We start from the raw sequence: 24,888 nt of genomic DNA, 5'->3' as shown, positions 1-24,888 counted from the left end.
CATAACCAAATTATATTATTTTACTTTTGGAAAAGAGATTCAAAGGAGAACATACCAAGTTTAAGCCTTAAGAATTGAAACTTATCCTTTGACAATGCTTTTGTAAATATATCTGCAAACTGATTATCAGTATTTACATACTTCAAAGTTATAATTCCCAAATGATATTTCTCTTTGATAAAGTGGTATCTAATGTCAATGTGCTTACAGCGTTTATGAAAGTTAATATTTTTAATTACGCTAATAGCACTTTGATTGTCTAAGTGAATACATATAGAGTCCTGCGTATAAACATCTAGATCACACATTAAGTGTCTCAACCACAGAGCTTCTTTAGTGGCAGCACAAGCCGCCATGAACTCGGCTTCGGTCGTTGAAAGAGCTACCGTTTGTTGCTTTTGACTGGACCATGTCACAGCCGCTCCGTTTTTCAAAAAGACATAACCGGTCACTGAGCGCCTTGTGTCGACGTCGTTAGCATAATCGGCATCACTATATCCGGTGACTTCTGAACACTCTGGTGATCGACTGTAGAACAAGCCATGCTGTTTCGTATCCTTCAGATACTTTAAGATTTTCTTGACAGCATTCCAGTGACTCTCATTGTAGCAATTTAGAAATCGACTTACCAGACTGACAGCATACATTATGTCTGGTCGACTCACTATAGCCAGGTGCATGAGGGAGCCCACCGCTTCTCTGAAGGGTATGTTCTTTTCAGGCTCACCGTCTTCCTTCTGCAACTTCACGTGCGGATCGACTGGTACGCTGTTGGGGTTGGCATTATACATATTAAATCTGTGCAGCAGTTGGTCTACATATTTAGTCTGATGTATAAATATGCCTTTGTCTGATTTCTCAATTTGCATTCCTACATAGTTACTTGGTTTATCTAATATTTTCATTTCAAATATGGTCATCTTTTTATCACAGGACAGACCTTCATGTGGACTCATGAATATGGTTTCTTCTAGCTCACCATACAGGAAGGCAGTCTTCACATCAAGCTGGATGATTTCAAGATTGTCTTGAGCAGCCACTGACAACAATAAACGGATTGAGTCGTACCTCACGGTAGGAGCAAAAGTTTCTTTGTAATCAATCCCAGGGGTTTGTGAAAATCCTTTTGCACAAAGTCTTGCCTTGAAACGTGGACCAGTTGGTTCATCTTTTAGTCTAAACACCCATTTGCATCCAACAACTTTTGCATTTGGTTCCTTCTCTACCAATGTCCATGTTTCATTTTTCTGGTGTGCATCTAACTCTTCATTTATAGCTTTTATCCAATTTTCTTTATCTGTTGAACTAATAGCTTCTTTGTATGTTTCAGGAATGTATGCTGTAGAATCGACTGGAGTCTCTTCGTGTCTAGACAAGTAAGTATTTTCCTCTTCATCTTCCAGATTTTGTACCTTTCGTGTGTTTTTGTTTCTAGGTCTCAATGTTATATTTCTGGTCTCCGGGGAACTGATACTTGTGTCTGGTAAGTACTCACTTTCTGAAGTAGACCTGTTCTCTGTTACTGTATCATACGAGTTTTCTGAATCTGTATCATCTGTATCACATTTTTCTGTTTCAGGTGTCACTGTTGACAGCTCTACAGGAACAAAGTCTCTTTTCACACTGGATTCTATAAATACAGCATCCCTGCTTTTAATTACTCTTCTAGTATTAGGTATTATGAATCTGTAACCTTTTGTGTGTTCACAATATCCGATGAAAATCATCTTGTGTGCCTTTGGATCAAATTTCTTTCGTTTTTCTTTGGGTAAGTGCACCATAGCTTCACAGCCGAAAATCCTCATGTGATTGACTGTTGGCTTCAGACCGGACCACATCTCTTCTGGAGTTTTAAACGATAGGGACTTAGTTGGAGAACGATTTATGACGTAGGCTGCAGTATGTATGGCATCAGCCCAGTACATTTTTGGCAAATTAGCGTTCAGCAGCATACATCTTGCCCTTTCGACTAATGATCGGTTCATTCGTTCTGCAGTTCCGTTTTGTTCCGGTGTGTAGGGTGTGGTTGTCTGGTGAATGATGCCAGCACTTTTCAGAAACTCTGAGAAATTTCCATTTACATATTCCAGGCCGTTGTCTGTGCGAAGAGTTTTTATACGAGCATCTAACTGGTTCTCAACTTCATTCTTGAACTCTTTGAACTTTTCAATGGCATCAGACTTGTTTCGGAGAAAGTAAACGTAGATTTTCTTCGAATAGTCATCAAGGAATGTGATGAAGTATTTGGCACCACCAAGTGATTGTGTTTCCATAGGCCCGCAAATATCAGAGTGGACCAGCTCAAGAACCTTTGTAGCTTTGGAGCCCTCATGTTTAAAAGGTAGTCGTGTCTGTTTACCTTCTTTGCAAGTTAAACATGTCACCTTCTCTGGTTTTGCTGAGAGAACTACATCTTCAGTGTTGGATGTCATCTTCTTTAAACTGTAGAAGTTTAGGTGCCCCATCCGTTGATGCCATAAGTAACTATCATGTTCTTCAACATCTGACATGCATGCATAGCCTTTTGGCATATTCAGCCGGTACATGTTGTTGACGAGACTTGCTGTGGCAACAATTTGGTTCTTGCTGTTTAAAATAGTGCAGCCAGTACTATTGAATTTCACTTGGCCACCACTTTTGAATATCTGGCTTACGGACAACAAATTGGTTGCCAGATCTGGGACATACAGTACATTGGTAAACAGTACTTTGTTTTCTTGTCCTTTATGATTGTAGACATCTAAGCTCACTTGTCCTGCACATGTTACAGTTAACAACTTATTATCTGCAGCTCTTATATTCTGAACACCGGGAACTGTTTGAGTCAGAAACAAGTTCTTGTGTTTTGTCATGTGAGCGGACGCACCGGAATCCACATACCATGCATCACCATAGTCTCTGGATGATGCCATAAACACAGCAGCATATGAAGACTTCGTAGACTTCTGTGCATTATTTGGTTTGGATTTGCACTCGGGACTCTTGTGTCCATACTTGTTACATGTGTAACATCTAGGTCCCTTAGACTCTTTCTTGTGAAACTTCTTAAAATTTCTGTTCACCGCAAATGCTTCAGTATTACTTTCAGATTGCCTTACATCTTGTAATAACTTTGCTTTTATAGCATCGGAAGTTATCTTCATGCCGGAGCTTTCGATAGCTATGATCATAGGCTGATAAGACTGAGGAAGACCGGAGAGCAGCAGTGTTCCGAGCCACTCATCATCCACCTTGAAGCCTATGTTCCGGAGCTTATGAGCTGTTGATATTATTTTGCTCACGTACTCTTCTACGCTTTGACATGCACTGAGTGAGGTGTTACACAGATCACGCAGTAAGCCGACTCGACGTGTTAGCCCAGAGTCATCGAAGACAGAAGACAGTTTGTCCCACACTTCTTTTGCAGTACTCGCTTCTTGAATGTGCACGTAGTTAATGGGGTCAACCAGAAGAATGATCTTTGTTTTAGCTTTTGTATCACGTTTTCTGTCCACAACTGCCGCTGAGTCAAAATTTTCGATGCAGTCCCATAGCTCTTCATGTTGCAGGTAAGTTTGGACTGCAAACCGCCAGGTTGCATAGTTTTCACGGCCAGTTAACTTTTCAATTAATGCCAGTGAATTATTTCCTGCCATTTTCGAGATTTTGCTCAGTTTGAAGACGAAAATTTGAAAAACAAAAGATACCCGCCGTGTTGTAGATTGTCACATTCACTTTGTAATGTTCGCTTTATGTATTTCCACAAAAGTTTTTACACTGCTTCACTTTTAGGGCTTACTGGGCCCATAACCTGATAAATTAAAGTCTTTATCGAGGAAATAAATGTGAATTTATTAACACCAAACAATTACATGTACGGATCGTAGATCAGAGAGTAGAAAGGTGACAGAGTTGTCATAGACAAAATAAAAAATAAAAATACGGTCAAGCGTGAGCCGCATGTAAAAGGCGATAAATTTCAAAAAGGTTTAACACATATCACATAGGCTTTCATGTAGGTATACCTAATATTTATTTTACATGGAAAAATTAAAAATATCGGACAGGTGAAACTAAAGAAAAGCTCGTAAAAAGAAAACGTAATGACTCTGTGACTACGAAAATATTTCCATGCTTAAAAGTAATTATTTTGTGGTCTTTTTCACGCATTTTTTATCCACGAATCATCATCATTCCACCGTTGATGCCTTATTTTAGTTATACACGGAATAAGGCGTGTCCTCACGGGGCATTTCAGGTTATGGTAATACAACGGGGCGTCACGGGAAATACCGAAGTTGGCAAACCTAATCCGCCGTGAAAGGGCCTCGCTCGCCACAAATTTACAGTAAAAAGAGCGGGTGCTGGCAGGTTGCCGGGCGGGTCTGTGTAGTTATGAATATTTTGTCTGATTATATACATACTAGCTTTCCGCCCGCGGCTTCGCCTGCTTGGAATTTTGTCTGTCACAGAAAAACTTTATCGCGCGCGTCCCTGTTTCAAAAACCAGGATAAAATGTCCTTTACCGGGAGTCAAACTATCTCTGCCAAATTTCATCAAAATCGGTTCAGTGGTTTAGGCGTGAAAGCAAGACAGACAGACAGAGTTATTTTCGTATTTTTAATATTAGTATAGATGTATAGATTTACCTGTATACCTATGGAAGAATAACAAAATATGTCAATCAATTACTTTTGAATACTTTTTATTTTAGCATGTGAATAAGCATGATTAGAATTCAAATAATATACCTATTCCTTGAGAAAAGTTTCCAAATACTTAGCTACAGGTAGGCTACCTACTTACCTACCGCTTCACAATGGTCTAGGACTAGGTAAAAAAAAATATATGAAAATATTGTCATTGACCTTTAAAGTCTCAAAATCTATAAAACATATAAGAATGTTGCTAAGCGCAAAACTCGAGGCAATTTTTTTTTCCAAATTATATTCTTTAAGTCCCACATAAGGTTTTTATGGAGAGAAAAATCAGAACAACGTTTCTGTGGCAAAAAGGATGTGTAAAATGTGTGGTTATTTACCTACTCGGCTTTGGGATAGGTTTTTTTACACCCGATAAGATCTATTCAGATTTGTTCAGTGATTTTCAATATCTTCGAAAATGCTTTCGTTAAACAGATTTTTCTCAAAGCAGTAGTGAAGCTTGCTTGGTTGAATTCGAAATTACAGTCGCGTTTGGACAAAATTGGCTTAACACTAGTGTGCACGACGGACGGCCCCGAATAGAAACTTAAATAGCTGTAAATAATTGTTTCGTTTTTGTTTCATTTTTATTTCGTTTTATAAAGTTTGTATAGTTTAAATATCGATAACTTCGTAATACAGTCCACTTTCTCTTTGTTGGTTCTCAATTAGTAATGTGTCGAGTCCTTAATTACTGATTAATAGGCGTATGTGGGACGTTGGAGATGTATAAATCATAGTTTATTTTGGAAAACCATAGAAATGTATAATTTGATAGCCCTTTGTTTTATGTATATCGATTAAACCTGTAATTTCGCATAGTTATGTATGTCGAGTCGTATTTATAGTATGTACATTAGATAGATAATTATGTGTAGATCTTTATAGTTATTTACTTTTAATTGGTGATAATCTTAATTAGCCATAAAGGCAATTAATGTAAAATAATGTGGCCAAATGAGCCCTATTTTTTGTACAAATTCTTAATTTGTAATTAACCCTGTACCTGTGTACCTTTATTTACCTGTCTAATGATAAGGGATAGTTTACCTGAAAATAAATAACATAGATTCCAAAGAATAGTGGAAGAGCTAATTAGAATCCGATAAGAATTAGGTCAAGGTCATAGTTAAAAAATAGGTCACCGAATAGATAAAAAACAGGCTCTCTATACGGTATTGCCGCCCAGGGGGGGTCTAAATTAGAAAGAGAGGGCAATAGATTTGCTGTTTCATTAGAGCGAGAGGCAACGAGGTTTTCTCACTCTAATGAAAGTAAATAAATATCGGGGTGCCATCCGGACCCAGTCACCACATTCGCTTCGCATCGCTCGCACGGTACGGACGTGCGCTCCGCCTCGCCCGCCCGCTCGCATGCGCTGCGCTCCGAGTTCCTCGAGCTTATCGCCTTCGCTCTGCGAGTCTTGTTTCTGTGGTGTTTTGTCACAATTACGTGGCTTGCCCGCGGCTGCGCTTGGGATACCTAACGGTGATAACGAACAAGCGTAGTTAAACGCCTTTCTAAAGGCGGTTCGGTTCGATTGGGAGCGACCGACAGTGCCTTTTTCAAGGCGCTGAAATTTCCTGCCGCCGCCGGTATATTAGGCTGTGAACCTTGGCCTCCTGGAAGGCACGTTTGAGAGGGTGAGGCGTTCCTCCTCGCCCTTGAGACACTCGGTTTCACAGTCTTTTCACTGCCGGGCGTGACCCCCCCCCTACCCCTCCCTACTTTCCATCCCTGAAGGAGCGTATCCCTGGTTGTTTTTGCAACCGGGGCCCTCCTGAAGGACTGCTAGGAGTAGGTACTCACCCTACGTCGCGGCGTTGCTACGTTGCGGCGTAGTTACATTGGTTAGGGCACACTTTTCCCACTCACCCCGCACGGTTTACACCGACTGTGCGGGACTTACACACCGCTATAACCACCGAGTTTCTTGCCGGCTCTTCTCGGTGGTTGCGACTTGCGAACCGGCGTAGATTCACGCGTCGCGAAACTCAACTCCATGCCATGGACACGGAGGAACTCTTAAAGTTCCTCCGGGCCACTCACCCGGAGGTCCTCTCCGGGTTTAAAGCCCACATACGGGCAAAGACCCTCGCAAGCTCTGTGTATGAGGAGCCTGCTTCCCCTTCATGTCCCGAGGACGCCATGTGCGATCCGAACTCGGCCCCTCTACCAATCCCGCTCACGAACGAGCACTCTATTGTGATAGATCACCAATCCCATGCCCCCAGTAGGGACATGGAATGTGACTCTGTCTCAGACGCCGATAACGGTGGCTTCACCACCGTCAGTCGTCCGAAGAGGACCCGCAAATCCGCGGCCTCTCCCCCTCCTTCCCCCCCTGCGAAGGCGCTGAAGGCCAACTCGGGCCTCTCTCAGCCCGCGCAATCTTCCCAGCCCTCCGGCTCGCAGTCGAGCACCGGGCGGACTGCCAGAGTCCCCCCAGTCTTTGTCCAGGACAAGGCGTCCTGGAACAAGATTTCCGGCGCGCTCAAGGAGCGCCACATCAATTTCTCGCACGCTAAGTCGTGCAACGTAGGCATTAAGGTGTCCTTGTCCACCTCGGACGAGCACCGAGCCCTAACACGTTTCCTCGATGAAAACCGTATCGGTTATCATACCTTCCCTCGCGAGGAGGAAAGGGAGCTGCGGGTTGTTATCCGTGGCCTTCCCAAGGAGCTAGACTCCGCCTCCATCTTGGCCGACCTCAAGGCACAAAACTTTCCCGTCAAACAGGTTCACCGTCTGTACAGGACTCGTACACGTGAACCATTTGACCTTGTCCAAGTAGTCTTGGACTATTCCAACGAAGCGAAATCGATTTTCAATTTGAAAACGGTTTGCTTCATCTCCGGGCTCAAAGTTGAGCCACCCCGAAAGCGCGGCGCTCCCGGCCAGTGCCACCGCTGTCAACATTACGGGCACGCTGCCCGTAATTGTCACGCCCGTCCTAGGTGCGTCAAGTGCCTAGGCGATCACGGCACAGCCGACTGTGTCCGTGACAAGGCCACAGCCACCGAACCACCGAGCTGCATACTGTGTTCCGCCTTAAAGGTCAACTGGGCGACCTTTAAGGCGGAACTGGCCGACCTGACTCTCGAGGGCCGCCTCTCTAACGCTGAGGACGGCAGCGGTCGAGCACTTCACCTCGCGCGTGCTGGCTGCCAAAGAAGCGGCAACCACCGTCTGCACGAGGGCCAGCAACCGGCGGGACGACCTCCCCGCCAACATCACTAAGGACCTGCGCAAGAAACGCAACCTTAGACGCCTGTGGGCAACAACTCGCTGTCCCAGAATCAAGGCGGAGCTCAACCGCCTCACATTCGAGGTGTCTGCAGCGGTGAAGGAATGGCGCGGTGCTAGCTGGGAGAAGCACATAGACCGTGTAACAGATAGCACCGCTGACCTCTTCAAGCTGAACAGACAGCTCTCCAGGCCGCCCACATCAACCTGCCCGCTGGTGGACGCCACCGGCGCCCGCCACTACGCGGCGGCAGACCGCGCCCGCCTACTGGCGGACCACCTGGAGGTGCAGTTCACCCCGCACCCCGCCGCCACCGACGCGGACACGACCGCCCACCACGACCACGTGCGGCGCTGCGTCGAGGAGATGCTGTCCTCTCCGCCGCCTCCGCTCAGCGGGGACGACTTCATCTCCCCCGCTGAGCTCCGCAAGTCTGCGCTGAGGCTGAACAAGCGCAAGGCTCCCGGCCCAGACAACATCTCCTCCGCGGCCATCACCAACCTGCCTGGGAGAGCGATGGTGACGCTGACGCGCATCTTCAACGGCATCCTGCGCACCAGCCACTTTCCCAGTGCGTGGAAAACCGGCAGCGTCATCACGCTGCCCAAGCCTGGCAAAGACCGCCGAAGCCCGGCCAGCTACAGGCCGATAACGCTGCTGTCCCACCTAGCGAAGCTCTTCGAACGCCTGCTGCTGCGCCGAGTCCGCCCGCTCGTCCCGTTGAGAGACGAGCAATTCGGATTCCGCAGCGGCCACTCCACCACACTGCAGCTGGTAAGGGTGTTGCACATGCTGGCCGACGAGAAGAACCAGGGCCACCGCTCCGTCGGGGTGTTCCTCGACGTCGAGAAGGCCTTCGACCGGGTCTGGCATGTCGGCCTGCTGTACAAGCTCAAGCCGCTGCTCCCTCCTGCGCTGGTGCACCTGATCGCCTCGTTCCTCCGCGACCGCACGTTCACCGTGGTCGTAGAGGGAGAGGCCTCCCAGCCGCGCAGCATCAGGGCAGGCGTTCCACAAGGCAGCTGTCTGTCGCCGACGCTATACGCCACTTACACCAACGACATCCCCACCCTCCGCGACCATCTTCGAGAGGGAGAACGGGATGTGGCGTTAGCGTTGTTTGCTGACGACAGCGCCTTCATATCCTCATCGCGCAGCATGAACGTGGCGACTGCGAGGATGCAGCGCCTTCTCGACCTGCTGCCCCCCTGGCTAGACCGCTGGCGAATCGCGGTCAATGTGGGCAAGACCGCCGCCATAGCGTTCGGGTCGGGGAAACCACCGCCACACCTCACGCTACGTGACCAGGGCATCGCTTGGGAGACCACAGTGACCTACCTCGGGTGCCGCATCGACCGCTCGCTGCGCATGGGGCCACAGGTGACCCATGTGGTTCGCCAGGCCCAAATCGCGCGCGCCATCCTGCGCCCGGTGCTCAGCTCGCGGCTCCCCTTGAGGACCAAACTGATGGTCTACAAGACGTATGTCCGGTCGCGCCTCACCTACGCGGCCCCAGCGTGGTACCCCCTCATCTCCTGAACCAACAAGGAGAAGATCCAGGCGCAGCAGAACGTGTCCCTCCGCGTCATCACCGGGGCGGGGCGGTACGTTCGCAACGACGTCATTGCCCGGGACATCAACGTGGAGACAGTGGAGGAATTCATCACGCGCCTGGCGCGTGTCATGTATGACCGCGCGGACAACGGCCCCCATTGCCATCTCCACAACATCGCGCCAACACCAGCCCGCCCCCCGGGCAACCGCCCCCTCCCCCGGGACCTCCTGCTGCCAGAAGCAGAGGACGCCGACACCACCCAGCCTGCGGCGCCTGCGAGACCCGTCTCCGCACCAGCCGCCACAGCACCAGCAGTCACAGCACCAGCTGTCGCAGCACCGAAGCCCCGCTTCAAAGTAGTGTCGGCCCAACGCCCGCACTAAAGAGTAAACAACACCAATAACCGAACATTAAGTGACTGCCTGAAAGCTCCCTGGCATCCAGGAACCGCCCGCTCGCTGGTCGTTCACTGGGCCTCGACCAACGTCGACTCACCCGGTGGGCTGGTACCGCGCCGAGGGCGGGACAGTGGTGCCAGGTAGAAGCCCAGGCAGTCCGTCGCCAAGCGACGTCAAACCACCGACTGGCAGTAGCCAGACGAGATGCAGCACGGGCCATGAGCACAAGCTCGACGCCCGAACCGGCCAAGAAGGTCGAAGACCTGTGACTGACTGCCCGTAATTGTCACGCCCGTCCTAGGTGCGTCAAGTGCCTAGGCGATCACGGCACAGCCGACTGTGTCCGTGACAAGGCCACAGCCACCGAACCACCGAGCTGCATACTGTGTGGTAGCCAGGGTCATCCTGCGAATTATCGCGGTTGTCCCCGGGCTCCACGCACTCAGCCGCGTGCCCCCATCCCCTCTGCCCCCAGGCAGATCAATGCTACTCGCAACTTTGCGGTAGCAAGTGAGGCTCCTAGCCTCCGCCCCAACAGGCCCAATGCTTGGGCTAGGCCTCTGGCCTACACCCAGGCTGCCAGCCTTACTCCCACACCCACCCAAACAGCTGTGGCCCCACCCGCGCTCCAGCAGGCTCCTCAACCCCACCCAGCCCCTAAGGCTACGCCAAAGGCACCTACCCAACAGGCGCCTAACCCAAGTCCCCCTGCCCCTAAGGCACCAGCCCACAAAGTCCCGGCCCCTCAGGCCATGCCCCAGCCTTCACATTCACCTGCGGCTGACATTAAGTTGGTCAGAGACTTCTTTGGCCAAATAAATGTCGGCGAGATGTTTGTGATCGCCGCAAAACTGCGCGCGACTAATGGCGAAGGCAACATCATGGATAGGTTATCTATCCTCGCCGAACACGTAGACTTTTGCTACGCTATCTCCTCTTTCCACGCTCCGTAATGGCTAATCCCACCGCTAGGATCAAACCCCGGTCAATCACCTTAGCATTTTTCAACGCTAACGGTCTTAGACAGCAGAAGGACGAGGTTACTCAGTTCCTTACCGACCACCAGGTCGACATCTTTCTGGTTCAAGAGACCCTCCTAACACCCTCTATTCGCAATCCTAGGATAGCGAACTACAATATCATTAGACACGATAGGCCCACACGTGGCGGCGGCACGCTTATTTATTATAAGCGTTCTCTGCACTGTGCTCTAGTCGATCCCCCTTCTCTCTCTAACCTAGAAGTCTCACTCTGTCGGCTAGCCATGACTGGACACGAGCCCATCCTCATCGGCTCGGTTTACCTCTCCCCGAACAAGACTCCCTTAAGGAGCGACTTTCAGGCCCTCTTTGCTATGAATAGTGCAGTCATTCTTGGCGGCGACTTTAATAGCAAACACACTCATTGGGGTTGCGTAACATCCACTGCCAATGGCAACATGTTAAGCGAACTCTCTGAGGAACTCATCTTTGACATCTTAGTCCCTATGACGCCCACTCACTATCCTTACAATGTCGAGCATCGGCCCGACATTCTGGACATGGCAATTCTAAAGAATATAGGCCTCCGCCTACACTCTATAGAAACCATGCACGCGCTCACTTCTGACCATCGCCCGGTCGTACTACAACTAGGCTCTCCTGAGTCTACACCCACTATGAAGACAATTGTGGACTGGGACAAACTCAAGGTAAAACTTGGGAACTGTCAGAGCCCACAACTGTCCTCAATCCCCGACGATATAGTTTCGCCTCACGAAACTATTCACGCGATCGATGCGCTCACTAGTCACATCTCGGTCGCCATCGGCGACTCGTCTAGGCAAGTGCCTGCGATGGCTAACCACCGTCTCAGGTTGCCGGACGATGCGCGAGAACTATTGAGGGCAAAGAACGCAGCCACTCGCGATTATGACGCTTATCCAACCGAGGAAAACAGAGCCCGCCTACGTTCCTTACAGCGCGCTGTCAAGGCTCGTATCGCGGAACTCCGTAACAATCAGTGGGATGATCTTCTTAAAGAAATCTCGCCATCTCACCAAGCCTATTGGAAGTTGACGAGAGCCTTTAAGTCCGACACCGTAGCGTCCACGCCACCGCTTTTACGTCCCGATCAAACGCTTGCGTTTGACGACGACGCCAAAGCCGAATGTCTAGCCGACAGTCTAGAAGCACAGTGCTCCCCCAGTACCCTCCCAGTAGACTCTGCCCACCTCCGCATGGTGGACAGCGAAGTCGAACGTAGAGCCGCCCTCCCTCCGACCACAACCCTAGACCCGACCAACGTCGACGAGGTGCGAACGATAATCAAAGGTTTCCGTCCCAACAAAGCCCCCGACCCGGACCGTATCTCTAATAGAGTCTTACGCGCCCTGCCCGCCCCCCTAGTATACCTCTTGGTTGCTATTTTCAACGCGGCCATGTCTCACTGCATCTTTCCCGACGCGTGGAAAGAGGCAGAAGTCATTGGCATCCCGAAGCCCGGTAAGAAACTGGCTGACCCCACAAGCTACAGACCCATCAGTCTCTTAAAGACCATGGGTAAGTTATACGAACGTATAATTGTCTCTCGATTAAGAGATTATGTTTTTTCTAATAATCTCTTAATAAACGAACAGTTTGGCTTCCGCGCCTCACATTCCTGCGTACAACAGGTGCACCGCTTAACGGAGCACATACTTAGCGGCCTCACTGCTAAGCCACCCGTAGGGACAGGAGTGCTATTCTTCGACGTAGCGAAGGCATTCGATAAAGTCTGGCACAATGGCTTGATTTACAAGCTTTACGAACTCGGTGTGCCGGACAGTCTCGTGCACATCTTACATGACTTTTTATCGAATCGCACCTTTCGTTACCGAGTAGATGGCTCCCTCTCCTCCCCCCGCCCCATAAGAGCCGGAGTCCCCCAGGGCTCCGTGCTCTCGCCCATCCTCTTTTCATTGTACGTCAATGACATCCCCAAATATCCGAATACGGATTTAGCCCTCTTTGCGGACGACACCGCACTCTACAAGTCCGGACGTAATCGGAATTACGTCATCTTGGCGCTCCAACGCGCAGTCACGCAATTAGGCGAATGGTTCAGGAAGTGGCGTATCGAGGTAAATCCCGAAAAAAGTGCAGCAGTGTACTTTTCTAGGGCTTTGTCTGCGAAACGTCCTCCGGTTCGCACTCGTCCTAATGTCCCCACCCATCTCACCTTATTTGACCAAACTATTCCTTGGAAAAGTGAGGCCAAGTACTTAGGTGTCACCCTCGACCAGAGATTATCGTTCGCTCCGCACCTCAGACGCGTCTTGAGCCGTGCGAACCACTACATCCACCGACTGTACCACCTAGTTGGAAGGAAAAGTAAATTGTCACTTAGAAATAAGTTGACAATTTACAAAACCTGCATCCGTCCAGTGTTGACTTACGCCAGTCCGGTGTTTGCTCACACTTCCTGCACAGACCTTAAGAAATTCCAGACCCTCCAAAACAAATTCTTACGCCGAGCCGCGGATGCCCCGTGGTTCGTGCGTAACACGAATCTCCATAGAGATTTCGAGATCCCATCGATTGATCACTTTATGAAAGAAGCCTCTCGCCGCTACTTTGATAAAGCGATCAACCACAAGAACCCTCTTATCGTTAGCGCCGCCACGTATACACCCCAGAAAGATGTCGCTGCCCAATACCGACGACCTAGGCATGTCCTAGACGACCCGGACGATCCTATTACCGAATTTCTTAACACAGACATCACTGCCTTAAGCACGCCAACTACTCCACAACACAGTAGCTCGTTACACCGTACTCGCCGGCGAGTACGAGGCCCTGCTTTCCATTTCGGACGGTACAGACATGTACCGGGCCGGTTCTCCCCTATCCGTCCCCCGGACACGGCCTGAGCCGAGGTCCGAGCCTACCGTGGCGCCCTCAGGCCGCGTCCGTAGTCCCCTTGATCGGGCCCACTAGAGTGAGCCCGCCGTAGGCTGGACTTGGGTCCAACACCGCGGTGGGCAACCCTCTAGTTGGGTTCGCCACTGATCGGGCGCCTTATGCGCTCGATACGGCCCGATCGCGAACGTCGGTCTGCGACCGACGCGGACGAGCCTGGGCTTGCCCACACTCGGCCTCGTCGGCACGCGCACCGACGATCGCCAAACGGCTAGAGTACCTTCTGTACTCGCCACTCTGCCCGGTGAAGCTGGAAAAGCTCCTCAAGCTACCAGCGCGCGTCCCTTCAAAAAAAAAAAAAGACCCAGTCAGTTCCGCGTTTTCTCCTCAACAAGCTACAACACCAAGCTCTCGCCACTGCTCCGAGGAACCGGTCACAGTCTCAACCACAACCGAGTTATTATTTCTGCGCTCCCCGCCCCCTTCGTCTCGCTCTCCCGCTCGCGCTGCACCCCGCATCGCGCCGTGTCGGCGTACGGTATCAAGGGTCCGCACAGGGTTGCAACCCCATACCGTCCGGCACAACTAGCATATTTGCATTTTTGTTTCATGTCTTTTACTCCTATTTCTGTTAAATATATTCATGGACAGGACAATCGTACTGGCACAAAATGTGATAAATCTTGTATTTCGATTAACACAAATTCTCATAAAAGTCATCATCGTTGATTTATTGTAACATGCCAAGAAAAATGATGTTAAGTCTGGTTTATCATAGACTCAAGACTATTAAGGAAATGTATTTCCGTTAATAAAATTTTTCTTCTGCATATTGATGGTGACCGAAATTCGAAAAGATTTTTGTTACAGTTTATTTCTTATATTGTTTAGGTTATATTCATATTATTTATCGCTAAAACAGATACTTTGAACGCGGCTTTGAATGTTATCTTCACTTCTATTGTTATTGAAAGTGGGTCAGACAGAAGTCGTATTTTGGTAACGCTTAGAAAAAGTAACATATTGTTCGTGTTTATTATTACAGACAAAGAGCTTTAATAAGTACGTAAATATAATTTAACAGTCAATGATTATCCTCCTTCAATTTTAATATTCTTTTATTTGCTCATAATAATATTTATCAAGATTGTATAAAACACAAAGAGAGTTGGAACTTCAGTTACAATTTCTCATTCTTAATAATAAAATAATTTATCAAGCAAAAGCTTTAATCAACAAATTGACTTCACTTAGATCTCTAAAAAAAGAAACCCATTATTTTTTTTTACTTTTTCAATCCTCCACGCATTGACAATGTAATGTCAGTGAAAGATGGTCTTTTCCATACGTGATATTTTGCTCTGTGTAGGTTTACGAAATGGATTCTGCGCAATGCATACTGATTTAGGATGAACAGTTTCTTGGGATTTTCAACTATAAATAAAATATCTGTGGTGTTGACAAGGAAAAAAACTCCAATATTTCGTGAGCAAATATTTATTAAACTTCTACGTGGCTCACTCGCGTGTAAAAATTAGTTTTACCAAACCAAGTATTTTACGGGGTTTGTTTTATTTCCGCGTAACAATCTATTCTAAAGTGAAAAAAAAAGTATCGACCATCTGCTGAATTATTGGTCCAGTGATTTTGGAAAGATTAAGGACACAAACGAAAAGGAAAAGTTTTAATATAATATTACGAATACAGTTTCATAAATGTGATAATAGATAATGTTTTATCTTGATATAAAAGTCTGACACTCTAATACTTATGACTCATTTATATGTTTTGTCATGTATCTCGGCGCAGTAATGACTCCATAGAGCGTCTCGTAGTGCAGGGAAAAGTTGAGGGCACCAGACCACGTGGTAGATCACCAATGAGATGGACGGACCAGATCAAGGCCGCAACTAAGTGCTCGGTTAGCGAAAGTACCCGGAAAGCTGCAGTCCGCGAGGAATGGCGCCGTATTACGAGGGACATCACTCTGAATCGTGATTCAAAATGATGATCACGACCACTCTGACAAGAGTGTACCGACTGAGAAGAAGAAGAATATGTTTTGTGTACCTATGTATCAATTTAGATGTATTTATTCCTCCAGTAAGAAATGTTCTGTTCCCACCTGTTTTTGAGTTAGCGCCTGCCAATTTAAATGCTTAGTTCAAATAAACGTGTTAAATTGATGTAAATCGCTAAAACGCACTTAGGAGGCGCGGAGGCGGAAATAAGTTATGGTGGAGGCAACGAACGGGTTGGTACAGTGAAATGTTTTTATTGAAATATAGCTCTTATTGCGTCTACATAAGATGCCACAGTAATACATCTTTATGTGCTGTTGTGTGTACAATCATATAATGGAATAGTGTATTCTAAATCTTTACTATTTACACACAAAATTGTTACAGAGTATTTTACATTTATAGCGGTGTTAGGCTGCGTTAATACTTTAAATATTATTAGTTCCACGTCAACGCAAGTTGACAAGACGCCCAGTACTTATACTTACCGGTCTGTAGAGCATCTGCTAGTACGAACGACAGTGCATCAACCTAAACTATATAGATTCCTATGTAGTTGCAATAGCTGCTACTTTGCAACAAAAAATAATGGTAATCCGATGTGTCGACTGTACTCACGTCTTTAGGTAATGTGCGACTGTATCACATCTTTACACATTCAATAAATCCTCGACGGTGCACGACAGAGCTTCTTGAAAGGGGTTTGGAAAATGTTTTCACGCAAATAGATCAATAACTTGAGAAATTAGGTCTGTATAAATATAAGGCTGGGAGAGATATTTGGGTCACCTAAGGGGCTTTTGTGTAATAAGATTCGATAATACTGTTTAATATCTGGACCTTTGTGGTGTGGGTTTCAGGGTTTCATAGCTACGTTTAACCATAAAGTTAATATTCCTTCGGAATAGAGCAACAGCCACGAGCTTTCAAACGAAACCGATTTTGGATGATACTCGTAGTCATTTGTGTGTCAGTTGTCAGGATTATTTCACTGTTTTGTACAATAAATCGATAACTGAACCAGTCACCACGTTTCTGAAGCGCTATTTCTCATAAACATCCACGATTTCACTAATGTAAAATCTGAAAATATCAAGTGTTCAAATTTTCAGCGTGCCAATATGTGCTAACAAACAGTCAAAATAGTTGCAAAAAACGGTTCTATTTGACGTGACGGCGACGGCATCATGCATCTCTTTTAACACACAGTGTTGCTGCTAGTGACTCAATTCCTTGTTTCTCTTAATAGATAAGGGAAAATTAATCCATTTTTCAAATATGTAATGAGGCCACATGACTGATGCGATGTCATTATTAACGCCCGCCCTTTGTTTGTCATACGATGCTGGACCGTAGTCAGATAGCCAATCACATACCCACTTAATGATTAAGTTTTAACGTAAATTAACATCTTTTCATATATTACTACCTTGTTTTATAAAAGACTAGCGGCCGCCCGCGACTTCGTACGCGTGGATCCTGTTTTACCCCCTTTTCCCGAATGGACAACACGCATAAGTTGTAATATTAAGTTAAATTATGATTTAATTTAAAGTTTAGATCACATACATTACACTAGTCTTTATTTCACCTCAATCCATCCAGTATTACCGAAGATAGAGCCTCGAGAAGTTTACGGACCTTTTTAAATTTTCAAAAATTTCCAATATTCGCGCGTGACGTCACAACATGATTTTTCAGCCCCCGAACGTTAACCCATTTACCACTTTTTGTCTTTTTCCAAATAAAATAAAATTTTACCCAACTGACAACTGTTGTTAGTTGTCATCGTTCAATCACATTTCAAACCCAAAAGTAACCATTATTATGCCATCTATTGCCAATTTTGTGCACTATTAAGCCATTTTTACATTTATGTATGCGCTATAGATGCTAAGAGCGGATTATACGAAACTCCACCCCTAATGGAGTAAAACGAGGTCCACGCGTACGAAGTCGCGGATGCGAAAGTTAACATTACTTTACTTTACTTTAAACATCCAGACATCAAGTCTGGATGTTTAAAGTAAAGTAAAGTAATGTTTATTTCTCACCAACATAACAGATAATATTATGATATTTATAATAACAAATAATCAGGAAAAATAAAAAGTAAGAATGTTGGACGTTGGTGGGTTGATACCTGAACTAGGAAGATTCCTGTGTCTTAGGTTTGTTACTCTTTCACGCAAAAAGTACTCAACGGATTTTGTTGAAACTGTACAATATTATTGTTTGTAACCCAGATTACCATATAGGCTATAATTTATGCCGATCTGTGACACTGAATTTCACGCGGGTGAGGCCGCAGACATAAGCTAGTCGTGAAATAAATAGGAAAGTTTAAGGATCTGAAACGTGGTCGCTTACTATGGGCCTCATAAGAAGGCTCAAGGTCACCCAAAGGGCGATGGAGCGGGCTATGCTCGGGGTTTCCCTGCGTGATCAAATCAGAAATGAGGAGATCCGCAGGAGAACCAAAGTGACCGACATAGCACGCAGAATTGCTAAAATCAAGTGGCAGTGGGCGGGACACATAGTTCGTAGATACGATGGCCATTGGGGCAGAAATTTTCTTGAGTGGCGACCACGGGCTGGAAGTCGTAGCGTGAGTAGGCCTCCTACTAGGTGGACCGACGATCTGGTAAAGGTCGCGGGAAGAACCTGAATGCGGGCAGCACAGGACTGTTCATTGTAAAAAACCTATGGAAAACCCAAAGGCCTCTCGCCTTTGTCCAGCAGTGGACGTCATTTGGCTGTAACGACGAAATAGGAAAGAATGTAAAATTATCAAAACTTTCTCTAATGCAGCATTTTTCCAATTTCTCAACGAGCGCGGCAATCACACTTAACTAACAGGCTAACAGAGAGCATAGCGAAATCTATTTAAACACCAATTTTCAAAACTCCCAGAACACTCTCCAGGTAACCACGTTAATTTGTACCAAACGACTGGACTATAATTTAACTGAAATAAAAATTTGGGTAACTACATCTTCTCAAAAACAAAAGAAACTGATGCTAAAAGGGTTAAGTGACATTTTGACATTTGTAGAGGGGCTTGTAGAAGGGGAGGCTATGGTGCTGAATGTGGATTAACTCGGGTGTCATAGTAACATTAGGTTGCTAAGCTTGATGATAAAAAGAAAAATATTTTATTCAATGTACATAGTCTGGTCATAAGTTCTGTCATATGATAATAACTTTTGAATTTTGAATGAAGGTCTCAAAAACATTTTTTACTGAATTAGAATTAGAAAGAAAAAATATGCGATAGTTCGAATTTTATTGTATGTGTAGTGGACGCATAATGAAGTCCGAACTGCAGTTGTCACGCTGCATTGGTGCGGCTACGCGCCAAAGCATATTTTAGTCGCGATGAAAAATTTTAGTTCGTCTTTTCATTAAATGATAGGTGTCTATGACAGACAGCTACACATCACTATCGGTCGATCTCATTCGGTCCGCGCGCGCGTTCACTCTTCCATTCACTGTATCCCCGTCTCGCCTATAGTTCCAAAATACACTGTGTCCTATCCATGACATTGACAGTGGGACGCCACCGTCAATACCGGATCGCTGGTTCCGATTTTTGCCATGTTGGAAACCATCTAATTGAACGATGGTAGCGCAACTCCAATTTCAATTCTCTAAACTAAATAATGTATTTCTTTAATTAGTTCTGCGTGAACAATAGGTACAATGAAGTTTTAAGTGTAAAAAATCAAAAATAAAAGTAGTTGCCCTCTCACGGATAGGGAGACCTATTAGTAGTAGCGTTAAAAGCAGTGATGGCGAAAACCCAAAGAATCCCATGCTTTATAACTGTTTACCCTGGAGGTAGTCTACAGCAGAAACAGGGTGAAATTAAAACCAGACATCGTTCAGAAGTGCGTTCAAAAGACCTGAGATTTAAAAAAAATTGTCGTTTTGTTTAAACAGTAAGCGAAAAAAAAGTGACTTGAAAATGAAATACAAAATGATAAGGTATGGTAAATGATAAGTTTTCATCATCTGGATGCAAGCGGCGCAGGACCGGTCTTTGTGGAAATCCTTGGGGGAAACCTTTGTCCAGCAGTGGACGTCTTTCGGCTGAAACGAACGAAAGTTTTCATCAATGAAGAAGCAGAAGTTCAATTTCATAATGTCCTCCATCTAGGCTAGTTTCCGTCGTCACTCAAGGTTTGACTGTGTGTCTCAAATTTGGGCTTAATTGAGGTATTTTTTGGGTGAGAGGCATAAGAACTAATGCCGTTTTATATCAAAAATTCATACTTAGAGGTACTCAACCAGGTACAAAGTATTTCCTTGTATGTTAGTCTGCCACTCTTTAGTAAGTGCCGAAATCCCCGCTTCGGCTCCCCTACTAACCATTCTGACCATTGTACACAGATAATATCTTACATGCAGCTTTTCATGTTACTACGTCACATTTTCAAAATCCGCGCGGAAAATCGCTCCAAGCGGAAGAGCGCACTTTGAGCTTGAATATTTCAGTCATTTTTAAAGATATCAAAAAAGTAAAAATACAGTATTCATTCTAATTTTTTGTAGTTTTTATTGGCATCTTCAACAAAAATTGTGCGCCATGTCCATTTTCTTTGCTATAAACCTCACGGAGCCCGAGACCTTTCCAACGAATGCAAAACCGTGGAAATCGGTTCGTGCGTTCTGGAGTTATAGCGTCAGGGAGGAAAACCCGACTTATTTTTATATAGTAGATTGCAGTAGTTTCGAATTAGAGGAGTCCTTTACTTGTCTAATGTCTGCTTACTGAGATAAAAAGATTAACTGAAAGTAAATTTTACTAATTTTCAAAATGATTTTCATAGTAAAATTACTTACTCAAAAATTGTAATGTTAAAGGTCTGGCCTCTGTCATTGCCTAAGGTATGAGACCGTCAAACGTCAACGAGTCTTCAGATTTCTTTCAGCTTCGTAAGCTCTGTTACTTCATAATATGTGAATCTCACCCCTCCCGTGCTCTCCCTCAGACACTGACTATAGTATTCCATCGAAATTCCATGAAAACACAATATCTTACATGAGAATAAAAAGAAACCAAATTGTTATCTGACACAACTGTAACAGTTGCAAAATGCAAACGACTGCGCATCAAGTTATGCACTGTACCTTGCCTAGCATCATATTAAGTGCAATTTTTCAATAAAAATGTGTACTGATGTTCTGTCTACTACTGTAAATTAAGGAGCGAAAGACGAAAATTAATGAAAACAATCTTTCTCTCTTTCCTCTACTTAGTAGGGGAAAAAAGACTAATGATACCGAGTTGACTGTTAACATTTCTGCCAATCTTTTCCTTAGTATCCGTATTTGATTAAAAAAACTTCTCATCTCGTAAGCCGATGGTTGATGGACGTTTCTAACAAGAATCATACAATTATTCCGCCATTTCTGGGGTAAGGTGTGGAAAACGGAAAATAATAAAGTTCAACTTTTCTCAGTTTTTCTGAAATGGATCGTCTTGAAATGGATCGTCGTGCCCTGAGGGATAATTTCGTCGATTCTTTTCTTGAATCTAATATATTATTTACTTAAAAAGTCCAAACAAAAATAGTTTTTAATGAAAATTACTTACCTACGTAGTTTGTCACAATAATGTACGTGATGCTCTAATAATTGTAAATGATGATTAAGTGTTTAATTGCATAATGAAGCAAAATGTCTGCTTCCAATTTGGGCACTAATTACACGTTATACGCGGTAATCAAACACGAACAATTTATTTGTTACCTTTTCCTATTTTCTGGCCCGTATTTATTACGAAACTAGCTTTTGCCCGCGGCTTCACCCGCGTGAAATTTAGTTTGTCACCGATCGTCATAAATTATAGCCTATATGTTATTCGGGTTTCAATAATACTGTAAAGTTTCATCAAAATCCGTTCAGTAGTTTTTGCGTGAAAGAGTAACAAACATCCAGACATCCAAACATCCAGACATCCAGGCATCCAAACTTTCGCATTTATAATATTAGTAGGACTGCGCTCAAATTGGATTGAATTTCAATCATAGCTTTAAGTCTTTGATTGGTTGGATTTCGATATTTGGGTCAATAATAGTCTGAAGTTCGGGTTTTGTGCGTCGTTTTGTAACACTTACTTTTTTATTTGTGCCAGGTGTGGCCAACCGAAGCTGCAGTGTCAGGATACCCCGCCAAGTGTCGGAGGACAAGCGAGGGTACTTGGAGGACCGCCGGCCCGCCGCCAACGCCGACCCCTACCGCGTCATATCCATCATGCTGCGGACGTGTATATTTGATGAATAGACCGAACAGGTTTGGGTTACTAGCGTTTTGATGCATGATATTCTCGTATGTTGTGTTTCAGGACCGTATCTTTCTTGACACTATGTGATTGAGTCCGAGGCCCATATTATGAAACGACGTTCAAAAGTCGATTCAAACCCAATTATTTACCTGTCATTAACTTAAGTTTTAATTTACTTTTGAGCGCTATTTGTTAATATGGGTCTAAATATTTTGTTTTGTTTAGTTGTGAACAGTGTGTTTATTTGTAGTAAACTTGTTGATTGACTCGTTCTCAAGCAAAGTACCTACTTACTTAGGGAATTGCTCGCGCTAATGGGTAATAATATTTTGAAAAGATTCTTTAACTTGCCCCAAGACGTTTCCCCAAGGTCAACAGTTTTGATGGCTTTTTAATTAAATATCTGAAGTTGAGACGCGATCGATAGATTTTATAATTAATTATATACTTTGATAACTTGTTGTAATCTGTTAATTAAACTGGGAAGAGCAATCACAAGGGTTGTAATTAAAATTCTGGGCTTTAGTTACGAATGCTTTCAAAATCCCTAAATTAGTTATTATAGACCTTTTTGATTGTGTTACGTAATTGTCATTCTGTCATGTACATTTTATTACAATTTTGGCGTTCAATAAATGTTTTAAGAGAAATGCGATTGTTTGACACAAGTACCTAGTAATTTTACCAGATGTGAAAACCATTACTAAACAAGCGTGATAAGTAAAAATAATAATGATTGATAGATTTTACTTCCAATGCGTCAATAAGACGCCTACTTTCGTAGATCGACATTAAATGAAAAGAAAATTGGCAGGGTTGCTATTTACCGTTGCTCAAGAACTTTGCTGTGAAAATGTTTTTCGACTCCAAAGCTGTAAAGTTGTGTATGTGGATCTCTTCCAAAGTTTATTGTTTTCTCTATTTCTAACTCAGTGGAGAGTGGAGTAATGAAAGTTTAAGAGTCGATTAAAGTTCTGAAGAGCAAAACGTTAGAAATGAAATCACCAATATCAAACCCACTTATCGAGTATTATCTTTCAATATTGCTTTATAGGATTATTATCGAGACTCCAATAATTTAACTCTTAACTTAAAATTTATTTCGTTAAATCTACATAACCTTGTATCTATCACATCACATTGAAATGGAAATATAATTTCACTGTTCACTTTTCACACTTTGTCTTCGTATGTAATGTCCGTGAACTCGACTATATTGCTATTAGGGAAGATATACAACTCAGTGACCCGTTCGTCTCCGATAGGCATATCGTTGCCGTTAGCCATTCGTTTTCCCGAATATTTTCTTCTGCTGGTCCCCTCATTATTCCTGTATCTATTGCCATCGTGGGAGTAATCGTCGGGTTTCAAGAAACGAAATCCGTTTTCTTTCATGTTGTTTTGATTTCGTAAGCAATGGCACGGATTTAGAGCTGGATTTTTTATGCTATCGATCGGGGTGATGTTTAGAGATTTTCTCGCCGAGTAGACGCTGCGTTCGTTAGTGGATCGGAACGATAAGATCCGTGTCCGACACGATTGTCCGTCCTGGAACAAATGAAGTCGTTTAGTTAAATGCACGTTAGAAAGCGAACACTTCTCTGTTGTCGTAACGATAAACTCAACATGTAATTACCCAGTATACACTGAGGAATAGAATGGGATTAAACATGCTTTGAAATAGTTAGAAAAACTCCTATTTTCAAGAGAGAATAAGCAATGATGTGACGATTTTTATTCACACGTTTCAGGAAAAAGCTGTAGAACAGCATAGACCAATTTGTAGTTTTTTATTTTTCATATTAAACGAACCTCTATATGCAAATTCCCAAGCGTATAGCGTTGTAAATGAAGCAATGCCAGCTCAAATACAATAAATCTCGCAACAATAACATTCTGCAAGAAAAGTAAAACTGCTAGTAGAGGTAGAGTTTATTCGTGGATTTGTTTGAGTTTATTTGGGGTTTTCAATTTGTAAATTAATTCGTAAGTACCTCGTAGCTATCGTTGGCGAATCTGTTAGGCCGCTGTCCAAAAGTGAATCGCTGCTTGAACTCCTTCTTAAACTTTTCCTATAACAAATAAAGTTAGTGCTATAATTGAAAAACTTTTAAACCTCTTGCGTAAAGCGCTTTACCTACTTGAAAATGTATTAGAAACATAAACATCTTCAACCGTCTTGTTGTGACAGAACTTTTAGATGTATCTACAGTTGGGAGAAATTTGCATTATCGTAATATTACAAGTTTGAGAAATGACAACTACGTGAAAGTATCACTATATGACATATATTGTGTGTCGTAAAAAAACAAAAATATTAAGTGCATAAATGTAACAGTTGTATAAAAATCCTACAAATATAAAAGTGGTAATCTAAGAAGAATTGCAGACTGTAAAAAGGATATCTGTATTCAGACTTTATTGTGCCCAACTCAAAGATAGTTTTGCTAGTCTACACAACAGAACCTTACAATAATATTATTCTAGAATGGCTATGCGCAGGTGTCCTAAACGGCAAGATAGAGCAGTACAGTTCACGCTTTCAAGGAAGTATCTACGTACAATCTACCTACTAGCTCTTTGTTAAGTATTCTATACATACAAAATGACTGAGAAACTCGGTAATGAGAAACCGGCCACCCAACAGTTACCGACATTCCCAGCTTCCTCATTAAAATAACCAAACTCAAAGAAGATTCTTGGAATATGTATGACATTATTGTAACGTTCCCTACAACGAGGTAGGTACTTGTTTGGTTCTAGTCCAGACTAATAAATTATACAAGCAATGCTTCACTAATAAAGTCATTGTAACTG

The 24,888-nt window shown here is 44.2% G+C and overlaps 2 protein-coding genes across 2 annotated transcripts in view; one reads left to right on the top strand and one right to left on the bottom strand.

The window, feature by feature from the left end:
• The window catches only part of LOC135088665 (glutamine synthetase 2 cytoplasmic-like), a 229,556-nt gene extending 206,835 nt beyond the window's left edge, over positions 1-22,721 (top strand). Inside the window, exon 10 of the mRNA XM_063983597.1 lies at positions 21,922-22,721. Within this exon, the coding sequence (XP_063839667.1) occupies positions 21,922-22,070 (149 nt within the window). The 3' untranslated portion in view covers positions 22,071-22,721. The remainder of the gene's footprint in view (positions 1-21,921) is intronic.
• Positions 22,722-23,148: 427 nt separating this feature from the next.
• The window catches only part of LOC135088664 (RYamide receptor-like), an 87,767-nt gene continuing 86,027 nt past the window's right edge, over positions 23,149-24,888 (bottom strand). The window contains exons 10-11 of the mRNA XM_063983596.1: positions 24,066-24,143; positions 23,149-23,619 (exon numbers count right to left, since the gene is read on the bottom strand). Of these exons, the coding sequence (XP_063839666.1) occupies positions 23,245-23,619; positions 24,066-24,143 (453 nt within the window). The 3' untranslated portion in view covers positions 23,149-23,244. The remainder of the gene's footprint in view (positions 23,620-24,065; positions 24,144-24,888) is intronic.

The sequence above is a fragment of the Ostrinia nubilalis genome, chromosome 4, assembly GCF_963855985.1.
Source record: "Ostrinia nubilalis chromosome 4, ilOstNubi1.1, whole genome shotgun sequence".
NCBI classification, from domain to species: Eukaryota; Metazoa; Arthropoda; class Insecta; order Lepidoptera; family Crambidae; genus Ostrinia; species Ostrinia nubilalis.
This window is presented reverse-complemented; position numbering and strand designations above follow the sequence as displayed.